Below are 17,869 nucleotides of genomic sequence, written 5' to 3'. Positions count from 1 at the left end.
TCTGTAAAAGCCTTCAGGATATAGACAGGAACACAAATGTAAAGTGTGGTGTGTGTAAGTGCTGCTGAAGTGGAGATTTATGGCTCAGTGTAGGAGAAACAACGCTTGGCCTTTAAAAATATGGATTGTAATTGAAATCTATTGACACAAATAGATAAAGTGCTATAAAAGAAAGACTTAACAGTGTCTTTTGGATGTTTTCTTTCCACTAGTCTGAAAAAACACACAAAAAGTCCAAAATCTCAAACATGGTGCATGAAAACAGCGTTTTTGCCTGCAGTGTCTCCTCTTAAAAATCTTCAGATCTACAGGATTCAGCTTTAATGATCAGACTAATATAAACCGTGCTTTCTTTATAAAACCATGTACATTCAGCGTAATACTTACGCTCTGCGGTCGTGGTCAATCCTGTTTATCTTTCCTCCAATGAACACACGGATCTTGCAATTTTGCCATTTCTTCTTGTTGGTTAGCAAATACGGTATCAAAAGAGTCAAGCCTACAATGAGTAATCAATCACAGCGTCATTTACTGCAGCTACAAACTCTCACTGAGTATAATACTCTTCAAACTACACTGAAATGGAAATATCACTACCTCCGTCGTCAAACAGCCACCAAACATCAATGGTTCCTTTGCTCTGTTTCTTCTGGAACTGCTGACTGGCGGCCAAAAGTTTCTCATCCGCAGGACTGAGCTTCATCTGAGGCTTCTTGGTGTCTGAAAACATACATGCAACATTAGAGAAGAGAAAACACAAATCTGAGATGCCAAAAGCCATTCCAGGGGGAATTAATATTCATCATGAATTTAAGAACAAGATCAGGACTTTTTGAGCACAGTGAATCTGACGTTCTTAAAGGGGTCATCGGATGAAAAATTAACTTTTCCATGTTGTTTGAATATTAATGTGTGTTGGTAGTTTGAGTTTGGCCTTTCTTAATAATGTGCTTGTTGGCAAGTTTTGCCGATAAATGCAGCTAAATGCGCTAAAGTAAACATTACAGCTCATAATCCCACATCAGAGAGGGGTGGGGCAAGCAGAGCTCATTTGCATTTAAAGGGCCCCATGCATAAAATGAGCTGATATTTTGCAGAGCTGATTTTGGCAAGCTAAAAGGGTGTTATTTTACACTACTATTGAACATTTTTAACCAAAGTATATTAGAGACTTTCCATTGAGAAAAGAATCATATGAACTTCGGCATCCGATGACCCCTTTAAGAATACAAATCTGTGCATCCATACATTGATGGAAAGTGTGAGGAAATTGAGAATTTGACATTAGGACGAGTTTGTTTCTTCATCAGATTTGCATATGTCATTCTATCACCGTCTCACCAATGGATCAATGGAAGTGAATAGGTGCCGTCAGAATCCAGTCCAAACAGCTGATAAAAACATCACAATAATCCACACCACTCCAGTCCATCAGTTAACATCTTGTCAAGACAAAAGCTGAAACAAATTCATCATTAAAGGATTACTCCACCCCAAAATGAAGATTTTGTCATTAATCAACTGAAAAAGCTTTGTTCGTCTTTGGAACACAATTTAAGATATTTTGGATGAATACCAGGAGTATTATGGTTGTCCCATTGACTGCCAAGTAAAAAACACTGTCAAGGCCCAGAAAAGTATGAAAGATGTCTTCAAAATAGTCCATCTGCCATCAGTGGTTCAACCATACAGTGACGCGGAGGAAACAAATTGTTGAATAAAGTCGGACTGTATTTTGAGAAATTTATGATATAGCTGGAGACGAGCCAAACAGTAATAAAATAACAGAAAATTGCAGCATTTTTCTTTTATAAGCTGAATGCAACACGTGCTGAATTCACGCGGAGCCTTCAGTCTATTGCGTAAAAGCAGAGACTGACAACGAACGAAAATGGGCCAAAATATTTGAGCGTTATCACGGGGAGTTTGTGAGCTACAGGAGTTTAATACATGGCTATGTATTATAGCCTACCACTCAAATTACCTGAGCAGTTCAATAAATGATCCAAAAGTAGTTGAATAAATGTCCCAACATAATATAAGCATCTAAAATGTATGTAGGCTATACTGTTCGGTTGAAAGCTTACCCCTTTTGGCTTGGCGTAAATGCTGAATGAAAACTGAAAGTAAAGAGCTTGTGCGATGAAAGCTGCATTCGTTATTATGGCAAATGTCGGCTCGAGTGTAAGAAACGTAGTCCTATAGCATTCCCCTTCTATAACGTAAACGACCAACAATATGCAAACTATTCAACTTTTTTTTTGTCAAATTTTGCCATTTTGAATGGAAATCAGGTCTGTGATTTACATGATTCATGTAATTCAAAATTGATTATGATGACAACAGCATTTTTCTGTTTTGCGTGTTCTACAATACAAATTAAATTAAATGGGTGCATATTTTAAAATAAAAATATTATTTGCCGTTCAAATTGATTACTTTTCCAAAAATTCTTATTCTTGTTTCTTCCTTTAATTTATGCCCCTAGATAAATCTATTTAATTATTTGATTTGTTTATTTTCTTTAAACAAATACCATTACTATAGTGGTCTGATCTTTATATTTTCCTCAAAACAATTGGTCGCTCCAGTGTTCACTAGACATGATTATGGCCTTTTTTGGTATATACAGTGGTGTGAAAAAGTGTTGGCCCCCTTCCTGATTTTTTATTTTTTTGCATGTTTGTCACACTTTAATGTTTCAGATCATCAAATAAATTTAAATATTAATTAAAGATAACACAAGTAAACACAACATGCATATTTTAAATGAAGGGGGTTTTTTATGAAGGGAAAAAAAATCCAAACCCACATGGCCCTGTGTGAAAAAGTGTTTCACACTCAAGAGCGCAGCGACGACTCATCCAAGAGCTCACAAAAGACCCCACAACAACATCTAAAGAACTGCAGGCCTCTCTTGCCTCAGTTAAGGTCAGTGTTCATGACTCCACCATAAGAAAGAGACAAAAATGGCCTGCATGGCAGAGTTTCAAGACGAAAACCGCTGCTGAGCAAAAAGAACATAAAGGCTCATCTCACTTTTGCCATAAAACATCTTGATGATCCCCAAGACTTTTGGGAAAATATTCTGCGGACTGACTAGACAACAGTTGAACTTTTTGGAAGGTGTGTGTCCCATTACATCTGGCGTAAAAGTAATTTTCAGCATTTCAGAAAAAGAACATCACACCAACAGTAAAATATGGTGGTGGTAGTGTGATGGTCTGGGGCTGTTTTGCTGCTTCTGGACCTGGAAGACTTGCTGTGATAAATGGAACCATGAATTCTGCTGTCTACCAAAAAAATCCAAAAAAGCCATCTGTTGGTGACCTCAAGCTGAAGCGAACTTGGGTTCTGGAGCAGGACAATGATCCAAAACACACCAGCAAATCCACCTCTGAATGGCTGAAGAAAAACAAAATGAAGACTATGGAGTGGCCTAGTCAAAGTCCTGACCTGAATCCTATTGAGATGCTGTGGCATGACCTTAAAAAGGCAGTTCATGCTCAAAAACACTCCAATTTTGCTTAAATTATAACAATTCTGCTAAGATGAGTGGGACAAAATTCCTGCACAGCGCTGTAACAGACTTCATACCCCCCCCCCACCAAAAAAAAATCCCACCCAGGACATCTGCCAGTCCACCCTTCTATAGCAGTCAAGCCTGGCCCTGATTCTCATAGCTTTGTAAAATTAAGGTTGAACCACTGATGGCAGATGGACTATTTTGAAGACATCTTTCATACTTTTCTGGGCCTTGACAGTGTTGGCAGTCAATGGGACAGTCACAAAGCTCCTGGTTTTCATCCAAAATATCTTAAATTGTGTTCCGAACGAAGACGAACAAAGCTTTTACGGGTTTGTAACGACATGGGGGTAAGTGATTAATGACAAAATTTTCATTTTGGGGTGGATTAACCCTTTATAAGACATTTATAACTAAAATACCTTGAGTCCATAATCCATCCTCCAGATGAAAAAGTCCATCTCCTGTTGTCTCTCACATCAAAATCCAGCCACATATTTGTTTAGAGCTGTTTTGGCTTGTAAACAGTGCTTGATCTGTGCAGATTTCCCTCCTGATTCAGACCAGACCACTTTTTCACTGGAGGAAGTGTTGGATTATGGGCTCATAGTTTAGTTAAAAATGTCTTGATGGATTTGTTTCAGCTTTTGCCTTCTCAAGATGTTGATGGACTGGAGTGGTGTGGATTACTTGTGGATTATTGTGATGTTTTTATCAGACTCTCATTCTGACGGCACCCATTCACTCCAAAGGATCCATTGGTGAGACAGTGACAGAATGACACATTTCTACAAATCTGATGAACAAAAAAACTCATCTTAATCTTGGATGACCTCATTTTTGAATAATCTAGTCCTTTAACAGTGTAGCACGTCATGATTTTCTGACCTCTGAAGATGAGCGGGCTGCTTTGGCAGCTGGTGGATTTAGATGAGGGCTTTGAGGAATCGCTGTCGAAGTCTTTGATGTTGATGGACACCAAGAGCTCCTTCATTCCAGGAGCTTTCTCTTGCGAGGACATAAATTCATCTGAAGAAAGACCAAGAGAAGCAAAGTTAAATCCACTGATGAAAAAACTCAAACTACTAAAACTTAGCCACTTTGGTCAGGAAACTCGACCTTGAATGTGAGAGATATCAAGACCTTCCTTCAGCCTCAAGAGAACCACACCAAACTGCAGATCAAAGGCGTCACTGAAAAACACACAACGCTTGTTTAGATGAAGATTTTAGCTCTTTCAGATAAAAAGACGAAGAGCAACATAGTCAGACTCACTGGATGGTGTTGATGTAGGTTTCCACATCCTTCATCTCACCATCTCTCCAGTCGTTCTTAAAGCCAAATACTAACGTGTTGGGTTTCAGGCGACCCAAACCAGCAGTCTATGAATCACAATATATATAGTTTATTACAAGAGTTATCCTCCTAAGACCTGAGCTTTTTTTGCTAACATTTTTACATTTTAAACAAATAAAAATTATTGTAAATTTATTTATCACACATGCAATGTCAATTTATACTGTTGTAAATTATTGTAAATTGATGTTTTTTAACAAATTCTTCTCAAACTAGGCTTTTACGTTACATTTTTTTACTATTTTTTTTTACATTTTAAATGAATAAAATAATTGTAAAGTTATTTATCACACATGCAACATCAATTTACATTGTTGTAAATTATTGTAAATTGATGTTTTCTAACAAATTCTTCCCAAACTACATTTTTACATTTTCAACGAAGTTAAGTCGCATTGTCTACATATGTGTCCATCAAGTTTAGCGCAAAGTAAATCTTTACTGTTACAAAAATGTGTCAAATTAGCATGCCAAATTAATCATACAACACTATCATGCATAACTTAACAAGAATCAACAATTAAGTTTTATTAGATTTTTTGCCTCTTGGACGTTTTGGACGTTTTCTGACCTGTAAGAGATACTGGGCTCCTTGTCTGAGATCGTCGGCAAACACAGGAGTGTAAAAGGCTTTGATTCGGGTCTTCAGGAGCCAGCGCTGATAGCGGACCTGCTCGTTCATCATTTCCCTATAGTTCGGCCTACGGTATCCCTGCAAGAAAAAAAATGCAAGAACGAAGAAAAGAGTGCATGTTTGTTTGTGTAGCTGGTTATAACTGCAAAGATAATGTGTCAAATGTTGACTGAAATCACGTACCGTGCGCACATGGCCACAGACCATCAAGCCCTGATATTTGGTGAAGGAGTGCACCAGAGACATCAGCGCCGGTCTTGAGTTTGGGTATCCGGACATTACGAGACACTGAGGCCTGTGGAAAATGATTTCAGAATTTTTTTCAGTCTCTCTAGAGTCAAACATAACAGAATCTGTATCTGTCAGTGGATCACCTGAAGTTCTTGATATGATCCTCAACCCCTGTGAGATGCAGACTGTGTGTCAGTGCCTGATTGTACATCAGCGCTTGTGTGGACGAACCCCAGTTCACATCTGCAGCAGAAAGATGCATTTTGACACTCATTTATTATTATGGTTTATGACTATAAAACATAATTAATAACACTTTACCACTAGATTAAAAAAGTTTGTCAAGACAAACTTTAGGTTGGCTTGAGAAAGCCTAGCTTGAAAGTTTAAAGCAGCTGTAAAAGCTTAAAGTTTTGAACTTTATATAGATAGATTAGATGATTAGCATGTTTCTAGCATAATTAACATGTTACTTGCATTATTAGCATGTCATTGGCAAGCTGTTATCATGTTTCTTCCATGATTAGCAAATTTGTAAGCACATTCTAACATGTTTCTATCATGATTAGTAAGTTGCTGGCATGTTTCCAGCATGTTTCTTGCATGATTAGCAAGTTTCTAGCATGTTTCTAGCATAATTAACATGTTACTTGCATTATTATTATAGTAACTCAATATTGTAACGCATTACTTTTAAAAGTAAATAAGTACCGTAATTAGTTACTTTTTAAGGGAGTAACTCAACATTGTAACGCATTACTTTTAAAAGTAACTAAGTACCGTAATTAGTTACTTTTTTAGGGAGTAACTCAACATTGTAACGCATTACTTTTAAAAGTAACTAAGTACCGTAATTAGTTACTTTTTAAAGGAGTAACTCAACATTGTAACGCATTACTTTTAAAAGTAACTAAGTACCGTAATTAGTTACTTTTTAAGGGAGTAACTCAACATTGTAACGCATTACTTTTAAAAGTAACTAAGTGCCGTAATTAGTTACTTTTTAAGGGAGTAACTCAACATTGTAACGCATTACTTTTAAAAGTAACTAAGTGCCGTAATTAGTTACTTTTTAAGGGAGTAACTCAACATTGTAACGCATTACTTTTAAAAGTAACTAAGTACCGTAATTAGTTACTTTTTAAGGGAGTAACTCAACATTGTAACGCATTACATTTAAAAGTAACTAAGTACCGTAATTAGTTACTTTTTAAGGGAGTAACTCAACATTGTAACGCATTACTTTTAAAAGTAACTAAGTACCGTAATTAGTTACTTTAAGGGAGTAACTCAACATTGTAACGCATTACTTTTAAAAGTAAATAAGTACCGTAATTAGTTACTTTTTTAGGGAGTAACTCAACATTGTAACGCATTACTTTTAAAAGTAACTAAGTGCCGTAATTAGTTACTTTTTAAGGGAGTAACTCAACATTGTAACGCATTACTTTTAAAAGTAACTAAGTGCCGTAATTAGTTACTTTTTAAGGGAGTAACTCAACATTAACGCATTACTTTTAAAAGTAACTAAGTGCCGTAATTAGTTACTTTTTAAGGGAGTAACTCAACATTGTAACGCATTACTTTTAAAAGTAACTAAGTGCCGTAATTAGTTACTTTTTAAGGGAGTAACTCAACATTGTAACGCATTACTTTTAAAAGTAACTAAGTGCCGTAATTAGTTACTTTTAAAGGGAGTAACTCAACATTGTAACGCATTACTTTTAAAAGTAACTAAGTGCCGTAATTAGTTACTTTTTAAGGGAGTAACTCAACATTGTAACGCATTACTTTTAAAAGTAACTAAGTGCCGTAATTAGTTACTTTTTAAGGGAGTAACTCAACATTGTAACGCATTACTTTTAAAAGTAACTAAGTGCCGTAATTAGTTACTTTTAAAGGGAGTAACTCAACATTGTAACGCATTACTTTTAAAAGTAACTAAGTGCCGTAATTAGTTACTTTTTAAGGGAGTAACTCAACATTGTAACGCATTACTTTTAAAAGTAACTAAGTACCGTAATTAGTTACTTTTTAAGGGAGTAACTCAACATTGTAACGCATTACTTTTAAAAGTAACTAAGTGCCGTAATTAGTTACTTTTTAAGGGAGTAACTCAACATTGTAACGCATTACTTTTAAAAGTAACTAAGTACCGTAATTAGTTACTTTTTAAGGGAGTAACTCAACATTGTAACGCAATACTTTTAAAAGTAACTAAGTGCCGTAATTAGTTACTTTTTAAGGGAGTAACTCAACATTGTAACGCATTACTTTTAAAAGTAACTAAGTACCGTAATTAGTTACTTTTTAAGGGAGTAACTCAACATTGTAACGCATTACTTTTAAAAGTAACTAAGTTCCGTAATTAGTTACTTTTTAAGGGAGTAACTCAACATTGTAACGCATTACTTTTAAAAGTAACTAAGTACCGTAATTAGTTACTTTTTAAGGGAGTAACTCAACATTGTAACGCATTACTTTTAAAAGTAACTAAGTACCGTAATTAGTTACTTTTTAAGGGAGTAACTCAACATTGTAACGCATTACTATTAAAAGTAACTAAGTACCATAATTAGTTACTTTTTAAGGGAGTAACTCAACATTGTAACGCATTACTTTTAAAAGTAACTAAGTACCGTAATTAGTTACTTTTTAAGGGAGTAACTCAACATTGTAACGCATTACTTTTAAAAGTAACTAAGTACCGTAATTAGTTACTTTTTAAGGGAGTAACTCAACATTGTAACGCATTACTTTTAAAAGTAACTAAGTACCGTAATTAGTTACTTTTTAAGGGAGTAACTCAACATTGTAACGCATTACTTTTAAAAGTAACTTTCCCCAACACTGTTAACACATAATCACAGAAATGAACTAAAAACAGAACAGACCTGGTTTCTTGTAGCTGACGTAGATGTAGAGAGCCAGGACGATGACGTTGGTGAGCAAAGCCGCCCACCAGTTGATCACAAACATCACCACGCAGCACAACACGGCTCCGGCTAACGACACCCACTTGTTGTAGTACTTAAAACTCGGACGCCACCCTGTTCAGATAGAAATGCATGAATAACCCTTTAAAGCTGCATTTTAGAAGTTCAAACTCACGGGCACCATAGAAGTCCACTATACGGAGAAAACCCTCAAATGTTTTCCTCAAAAGACAATTCTTTACGACTGAAGAAAGAAAGACACAAACATCTTGGATGACAAGGGGGTGCTAAAATTACTTGCAATACTGTCTGAAATGATCAATGTCAGTGATCTGAGATGGAACATCACATTCATTTTCAGATTTATTAGTAAGGATTTGTGCATCACACTTGCCTGGGGAGTTCGCCAGCGATGCGTGGAAAACAGAGAAATTTATCAAGGCGTAAGAGGCCAAGAAGAAGTTGGAAATGATGGGTGCGATGATGTTCAACTCAGCTGAAACACCAAGATTTGGATTTTAGAAGCAGTCTCTGTCATGAACGTATAAGCAGATAAGTCGCTGTGTGGAGTGTAAGTTACCGATCAGGATGAAGGCCAGGCCGATGATGAAGGTGAGGACGTATGCACGCAGAGGCTCTTTGTTCTTCCCGTATCCTTTGGCAAACACATGTATTCCAGGGTAGATTTTATCCTTACACAAGGCCTACAAAAACACACACACATTAAACACCTGAATATACAGGGTATGGTCATGCATTTATCATTCATTTATGCATTTTGAAATCCAAAGTGATTTACAGTGTATTAAAGCTTCAGCTTTTTAATGGTGTTACTTTGTCTATAAGTTAAAACTAAAAGTTTGGGATCAGTAAGATTTGTAATGTTTTTTAAAGAAGTCTCTTCTGCTCATTAAGGCTGCATTTATTTGATTAAAAATACAGAAAAACAGTAATATTGTGAAATGAAAAGTGTTTTATTTTAATATACTGTAAAATATAATTTAATCCTTAAGAAATCATACTAATATACTTATTTATTATTGGAATTATCAATGTTTACAACAGTTGTGCTCCCAAATACTTTTTTGAAACCTTTTTTCAGGATTCTTTGATCAATAAAATGTTAAAATGAATACCATTTGTTCAATATATAAATCTTTTCTAACAGTATAAGTCTTTGCTATCATATATCTGAATCAAATTATCCGCGATCCGAAGTTCCAATCTGAATCAAATGATTCACAAACTGAAGTTCCAATCTGAATCAAATGATCTGCAATCTGAAGCTCCGATCTGAATCAAATGATTCGCAATCTGAAGTTCCAATCTGAATCAAATGACCCAGAATCTGAAGTTCTGATCTGAATAAAATGATCCGCAATCTGAAGTTCCGATCTGAATCAAATGATTCGCAATCTGAAGTTCCGATCTGAATCAAATGATTCGCAATCTGAAGTTCCAATCTGAATCAAATGATTCGCAATCTAAAGTTCCGATCTGAATCAAATGATTCGCAATCTGAAGTTCCAATCTGAATCAAATGATTCACAAACTGAAGTTCCAATCTGAATCAAATGATTCACAAACTGAAGTTCCAATCTGAATCAAATGATCCGCAATCTGAAGTTCCAATCTGAATCAAATGACCCAGAATCTGAAGTTCTGATCTGAATCAAATGATCCGCAATCTGAAGTTCCGATCTGAATCAAATGATTCACAATCTGAAGTTCCAATCTGAATCAAATGATTCACAAACTGAAGTTCCGATCTGAATCAAATGATTCGCAATCTGAAGTTCCGATCTGAATCAAATGATTCGCAATCTGAAGTTCCAATCTGAATCAAATGATTCGCAATCTAAAGTTCCGATCTGAATCAAATGATTCGCAATCTGAAGTTCCAATCTGAATCAAATGATTCACAAACTGAAGTTCCAATCTGAATCAAATGATTCACAATCTGAAGTTCCGATCTGAATCAAATGATTCGCAATCTGAAGTTCCGATCTGAATCAAATGATTCGCAATCTAAAGTTCCGATCTGAATCAAATGATTCGCAATCTGAAGTTCCAATCTGAATCAAATGATTCACAAACTGAAGTTCCAATCTGAATCAAATGATTCACAAACTGAAGTTCCAATCTGAATCAAATGATCCGCAATCTGAAGTTCCAATCTGAATCAAATGACCCAGAATCTGAAGTTCTGATCTGAATCAAATGATCCGCAATCTGAAGTTCCGATCTGAATCAAATGATTCACAATCTGAAGTTCCAATCTGAATCAAATGATTCACAAACTGAAGTTCCAATCTGAATCAAATGATCCGCAATCTGAAGTTCCGATCTGAATCAAATGATTCGCAATCTGAAGTTCCGATCTGAATCAAATGATTCGCAATCTGAAGTTCCAATCTGAATCAAATGATTCGCAATCTAAAGTTCCGATCTGAATCAAATGATTCGCAATCTGAAGTTCCAATCTGAATCAAATGATTCACAATCTGAAGTTCCAATCTGAATCAAATGATTCACAAACTGAAGTTCCAATCTGAATCAAATGATTCACAAACTGAAGTTCCAATCTGAATCAAATGATCCGCAATCTGAAGTTCCAATCTGAATCAAATGACCCAGAATCTGAAGTTCTGATCTGAATCAAATGATCCGCAATCTGAAGTTCCGATCTGAATCAAATGATTCACAATCTGAAGTTCCAATCTGAATCAAATGATTCACAAACTGAAGTTCCAATCTGAATCAAATGATCCGCAATCTGAAGTTCCGATCTGAATCAAATGATTCGCAATCTGAAGTTCCGATCTGAATCAAATGATTCGCAATCTGAAGTTCCAATCTGAATCAAATGATTCGCAATCTAAAGTTCCGATCTGAATCAAATGATTCGCAATCTGAAGTTCCAATCTGAATCAAATGATTCACAATCTGAAGTTCCAATCTGAATCAAATGACCCAGAATCTGAAGTTCTGATCTGAATCAAATGATCCGCAATCTGAAGTTCCGATCTGAATCAAATGATTTGCAATCTGAAGTTCCAATCTGAATCAAATGATTCGCAATCTGAAGTTCCAATCTGAATCAAATGACCCAGAATCTGAAGTTCCGATCTGAATCAAATGATTCGCAATCTGAAGTTCCAATCTGAATCAAATGATTCGCAATCTGAAGTTCCAATCTGAATCAAATGACCCAGAATCTGAAGTTCCGATCTGAATCAAATGATTCGCAATCTGAAGTTCCAATCTGAATCAAATGATTCGCAATCTAAAGTTCCGATCTGAATCAAATGATTCGCAATCTGAAGTTCCAATCTGAATCAAATGATTCGCAATCTGAAGTTCCAATCTGAATCAAATGACCCAGAATCTGAAGTTCCGATCTGAATCAAATGATTCGCAATCTGAAGTTCCAATCTGAATCAAATGATTCGCAATCTGAAGTTCCGATCTGAATCAAATAATTTGCGATCCAAAGTTCCGATCTAGATCAAATGGTTCGCAATCTGAAAGTTCCAATCTGAATCAAATGATTCACAATCTGAAGTTCCGATCTGAATCAAATGATCCACAGTCTAAAGCTCCGATCTGAATCAAATGATCCACAGTCTAAAGCTCCGATCTGAATCAAATGATTCGCAATCCGAAGTTCCGATCTGAATCAAATGATTTGCGATTTGAAGTTCCAATCTGAATCAAATAATTTGCGATCCAAAGTTCCAATCTTAATCAAATGATTCATGATATGCGATTTGAAGTCCCGAACTAGATCAAATGATTCGTGTTGAAGTTCCAATCCAAGTGAAATCATTTGTGAACCTGCTCCAAAGTCCTGAACTAAATCAAATGATTTGCTATACGCGATCAGATTGAAGCACTTTGAATCATTGGTTTAACTAATTCTGAGTTTCAAAAAGTTTTTCCAGGCCTTACATTTACATAAAATTGACAAAAAGTCAAATTCAAGTGCTTCAAGCACTGCATTCGAACCCTGGAATTACTATACCTTTTTTACCAAATCAAAAGGAGGTTTGTATGCTGACCTGGAAGACTTTGGGAGCGCTGACCAGAGACGCCAGCGCCGATGAGAGGGTAGCAGAGAAGATTCCAGCTGTGATAAGCGGCCCGAATCCAGACACCAAACTCATCACCTGAAAGATCATTACCATCACACACAGTAAAACTGAATGAATTTACCACATCTCTTCTCTGAAAACATCAGCAGTGTCAGGGGTAACGTATTACAAGGGTGAATTGCGTAATCAGATTACTTTCCCTGCTGAAATAATTAAATCTGTTAAATAACACAAAGATCTGGTATGTATTTAATCTCATTTTATTAAACAATGTATTTGCTGCTGACCTTCAATGATCCAATTGGATATTCAACCATAATAATAAACAAAAATGACTTTAAATAAACATAGCATTTGTGCTTCATTTTTTTGTGATCAGGAAGAAAGTGTCTTTTTTTCCTCTTGTGTACTATTCTTCATGCAATCCAGAATGATAACAGAGCTGAAAGGTTTGTTTGAGCTTTTGAATTTACATTTCCTTCAGCCTGAGGTTTATTCATTTTACTTTTGGTGTGAAAGGGCTTTTACGTCTGCCAAAAAATAGAACTTTTGTATATTAAAAACACACATGGAAGTCCAGGCCAGATGAGAAATAGTAACGCAAAAGTAACATAATGCTTTACTTTCAACAAAGAGTAACTAAGTAATAATTTTTTAGGGAGTAACGCAATATTGTAACTTTACTTTACTTTTTTACTTTGCAAAAAATCATTAGGATATTAAGGATATTATGAGCACCTCTGTATGGAAGCCCATTTCTACCACTGAAAAATTTTTTTTTAAAGGTAATTGCAACTTTTCATCTACACAATTTTGAGTTTATATCTCGCAATTTTGACTTTATAATGCGCAATTGTGACTTATTAAGTCAGAATTGTGAGATATAAACTTTTATGTTCAGAGAACATAAAATTGGATCTCACTACTCTAATAAAAAAAGTCAGAACTGTGAGATAAAAATGTCACAATGACTTTTTTTTTTTTTAATGGTGGAAATGGCTTCCATACATCTAGTCCCACTGTTTTCTGTCACTCACCTGGAAGTCATTCTGAAGGCCATATTTGCAGCCACCCTCTTTGCAAATGGAGAAGTCGTATCCCAGCGTGCAGGCGGCGTCAGTGCAGTTCTCCAGCGGGCCCACTATGGTGTCATTATCATCGCCTGTGGCTTCCCGCACGATACAAGAGCCTGAAAACACAGAGAATGCAAAACATCACCTCTGATCCACGAGTTGAGGACAAACAGAGAAAGAACAGCACTCAGATACCATTAGAGATGGCAACAGCAATGTAAACCACTCCGGTTATGAGGATCGCCAGAAGAGTTCCTTTAGGAATCGCCGACTGCGGATCCTAGAGAGAAAAATTCAAATATAATATAATATAATCCTGGAAATAAAGCTTATTTATTGGAAAGTGGACTAAAATGAATTAAAGTTTCTTTAGATGATTCAAAATGTTCTTCACACTAAGAAAAATGATTCATTTAAGAACTAATTACTGAAAGAATGAAAGGTTCTTCTACAGCATCACTATCAAAACATCCTTTATTTTTGAGGGTGTTAAAGGGGTTATCGGATACAAAACTAACTTTTCCATGTTGTTTTTAATCTTTAAAAGTAATATCCTCTTTTTAAAATCAGCTCTAAGCTTCTTGTGGGTGTGATGAAACACAGACAAAGGCCCCTCCCACGATAGTTGATTGACATGAGTCTCTTACCTTAGCCCCGCCCTCACCAATCTGAAACAGTCCGACTCCGATCGCCATTGTGTGACTCAGGTGCAGACAAGAATGTCTCCGATTGAGGTGTTCTGTTGTTGGATGTAATAATGAACATAGCAGTCCTCATTTACTCCCGACATTTGAGCCTCTGAAGACGCAGAGGATAACGTTACGTTTTTAAAAGGAAAGCGCTGATCCCGATCTACATATGCGTCTATGTTCATGCAAATCGTTCCTGATGCAGCTTCACCCACAGCAGAAGTGAGTAGAAGGTTTTTTTTATGCATCTTTGCAAATGGCCTCATTAATAATGTGCTAGTTAGCAAGTTTCACCGATAAATGCGGCTAAATGCGGCTAAACTAAACATTTCGTCTCATAATCCCACAGCAGAGAGGGGCGGGGCAAGCACAGCTCATTTGCATTTAAAGGACCATGCATTTAAATGAGTTGATATTTTGCAGAGCTGATTTTGTCAAGGTAAAAGGGTGTTTTTTTACACTAATATTAAGATTTCTTAACCAAAGTATATTAGAGACTTTCCATTAAGATCCTAAAGAATCATATGAATTTGTGGAAAATGTGCATCCGATGACCTCTTTAGGAGTGAATGAACCTCACCGCCAGGTCTCCTGATATATTGGCTCCTGCTAGGATTCCTGTGGCGGCCGGGAAGAAGATGGCAAAGACGGAGAAGAAGGTTTCATCATCTCTGAAGTCTGGACCCATGTTCTCCATCATTATGGCAGCTTTGAGAGAGACAAACATAGGAATGAACTTGTCATTGGATTTATTCCTCCAGAACTGATCTTAAATGATTATCAATGATTGCAGATGAGTGAAGACGGCCCACCGCTGTAACCAAAGAAGCCTTTGGGTTCCTTTGACTTCAGGGGGATGAAGGATCCGATGAAGTAGTTGCAAATAGCCGCCAAAAGAATCACCAACAATACAATCTGAGCCTGTGAAAGACCAATCAGTACATCATTTATTACAATATCTGCAGAAATAAGAGATCTCGCATCATATCTGATGATTGAAATTCAATAGGCAACTAATTCTGGATGCTGATTTAAAAAATTGTGTCTGTTTTGCTGGAGTACATCAGACTTTCTCACTAAATATCATGCATTGAATCGTATTCTCTCGTAATCCGCAAAAAAACCCCCGCCACAGATTACAACTATCTGATCAATTTTCAGACCGTTTTTACATGCATGACATTATTTTATAACTAATCCTGATTTACACTTTTTCTACTCGTATTTAGATTGTAAATAAATTGATACATTAGCAGGATTTGTAAAGATAATGCGATAAATTCCAAGGACTTCAAACAGAGATCTCACTTATCAAACAATGTCTTATCTTTCAAATTTAAATAAAAATACAAACATAAATAGACAAATAAAAATATACTAATATAACAAAATGGCAAAAATAAAGCAAAGCACATTCAAAGTATGTAGTGATGTCCACTTAAAGGACAAAAACAGAAAGAGAAATTAAGCATATTTAACATTAAACTCATAAATCCCAATCTAAATGAAATGATTCAAGATTCACAGTCCTAAGTACCAATTAGAATAATGATTTGCGAACCATCATTTCAGATCAGGACTCGAAGCACGGATTGTGAATCATTTAATACACAAAACGATTCACGAACCCACTTCAAAGATCCGATCTGAATCAAATGATTGCCGACCTGCTCCAAAGTTTTGATGTAAATCAAATGATTCACAGTTCGCGGTAAGAAATCCTGAACTAAATCAAATGATTTGCGAACCCACTCCAAAGTTTTGATCTAAATTAAATGATTCGTGATTCATGCTCCGAAGCCCCGATCTAAATAATGTTTCGCGAACCATTTCAGATCAGGACTCGGAGTGCGGATCTCAAATCATTTAATGCGCAAGACGATTTGCGAACCCACTCCAAAGTTTCGATCTAAACCAAAGGATTCACGGTCAGAAATCGCGAATTGATTCAAATGATTTGCGAACCTGCTCTGAAATTCTGATCTAAATTAAACGATTCGTAATCTGCAGCCTGAAGTACCGATCTGAATAATTCTCGAACCATCGCTTTAGGACTCGGAGTGCGAATCGTGAATCATTTAATACACAAAATGATTTGCGAACCTGATCTATATCAAAGGGTTTGCGATTCGCAGTCTGAAGTACTGATCTAAATAATGATTCGCCAACCGTTACATTAGATTAGGACTCAGAACGCAGATTGCGAATCATTTATTAAGCGAAATGATTCGCTAACTCGCTCCGAAGTTTCGATCTAAATTAAGATCTAGTCTAAGATGATTCGCAGTATGCAATTTGAATTTCCGATCTGAATCAAATGATTCGCGATATGCGATTGGAGCTTTACGGAAATTTGAATAATTTTGCGATGCAATTGATTGCACTGATTTGAACTTTCAAAAAGATCCGTTTCACCCATCACTGTAAGTGCTTTTAAAAAAACATAAGGCAAGGTCGAAATTCTAAATGGTTCTTTTAATTCAATCTGGCTTTTGCAAGTGAATCCCTTGAGCTGAATGACAAAGTTTGTATCAGACTCAGTTGATTCAAGTTGTTTGTTCGTCTTTTCGCGTCTTCAGTCGTGTTTGCACGACACTGTCCGTACTACCACTGGCTTAGCTGGACAGTTTTATGACAATAATAGAAATAAGCAAACAAAGTATTATGTTTACAAATAAAATATTAATTTTCCATCCAACACAAATCTCGAACCATATTGAGGTTAGGTAACCGGTTTACTGCTAACTCGTGAAACGCTGCATTAATATGACCAGCTGCAGCTCAAAATACATGTTAGATGTTCACATTGTGCATTATGTTCAGTTTATCAGTATATATTGTAATAAATATTGAGCATTGTAACGTTTAAAGGCATCATAAAGCTAGTACATAAGGTCAAGATATGTGCTTATTGAAAAAAATAACACTTACTGTCGTTCAATAATTCAGACACTTTTCAAGTATTTCTTGAGTAATATTGCTATTTTCAAGGGTTTTCCAAGACTTACATTTTAAAAAGTCCAATTCAAGCACTTTGAGCACCTTGAACCTTGCGTTTAGATACTTTTGACATTTGACTGCATCATCATTTTAGATAACAGTAGGCCTTTTTGCAAATCCACTGGATATCTCTTTAAGATGCAGAGCTATTTGATCAGTAGAATTCTAAATCCAGAGTTGCAAATGTAGAAATATACTGACCTTTGCCTCCCACTCCATTCCAGCGACTGAGATGCCCAGCAGTAAGACGACGGTGAGCGCGCCCACGATCCTGATATCATTGATCTCATCCGTCATGAGAGCATCTATACTCTGACAAACACAGTCACA

General features: G+C 36.1%; 1 protein-coding gene across 1 annotated transcript in view; it reads right to left on the bottom strand.

The window, feature by feature from the left end:
- The window catches only part of LOC141287174 (solute carrier family 12 member 2), a 34,567-nt gene that overhangs the window by 6,945 nt on the left and 9,753 nt on the right, over positions 1 to 17,869 (bottom strand). Inside the window, exons 6-22 of the mRNA XM_073819309.1 lie at positions 17,741 to 17,851; positions 15,352 to 15,460; positions 15,120 to 15,247; positions 14,046 to 14,130; positions 13,815 to 13,966; positions 12,745 to 12,852; positions 9,264 to 9,387; positions 9,078 to 9,179; positions 8,642 to 8,797; positions 5,891 to 5,990; positions 5,700 to 5,811; positions 5,454 to 5,594; positions 4,802 to 4,908; positions 4,646 to 4,719; positions 4,415 to 4,555; positions 598 to 720; positions 388 to 499 (exon numbers count right to left, since the gene is read on the bottom strand). Of these exons, the coding sequence (XP_073675410.1) occupies positions 388 to 499; positions 598 to 720; positions 4,415 to 4,555; positions 4,646 to 4,719; positions 4,802 to 4,908; positions 5,454 to 5,594; positions 5,700 to 5,811; positions 5,891 to 5,990; positions 8,642 to 8,797; positions 9,078 to 9,179; positions 9,264 to 9,387; positions 12,745 to 12,852; positions 13,815 to 13,966; positions 14,046 to 14,130; positions 15,120 to 15,247; positions 15,352 to 15,460; positions 17,741 to 17,851 (1,985 nt within the window). The remainder of the gene's footprint in view (positions 1 to 387; positions 500 to 597; positions 721 to 4,414; positions 4,556 to 4,645; positions 4,720 to 4,801; positions 4,909 to 5,453; positions 5,595 to 5,699; positions 5,812 to 5,890; positions 5,991 to 8,641; positions 8,798 to 9,077; positions 9,180 to 9,263; positions 9,388 to 12,744; positions 12,853 to 13,814; positions 13,967 to 14,045; positions 14,131 to 15,119; positions 15,248 to 15,351; positions 15,461 to 17,740; positions 17,852 to 17,869) is intronic.

This window comes from Garra rufa, chromosome 15, assembly GCF_049309525.1.
Source record: "Garra rufa chromosome 15, GarRuf1.0, whole genome shotgun sequence".
NCBI classification, from domain to species: domain Eukaryota; kingdom Metazoa; phylum Chordata; class Actinopteri; order Cypriniformes; family Cyprinidae; genus Garra; species Garra rufa.
This window is presented reverse-complemented; position numbering and strand designations above follow the sequence as displayed.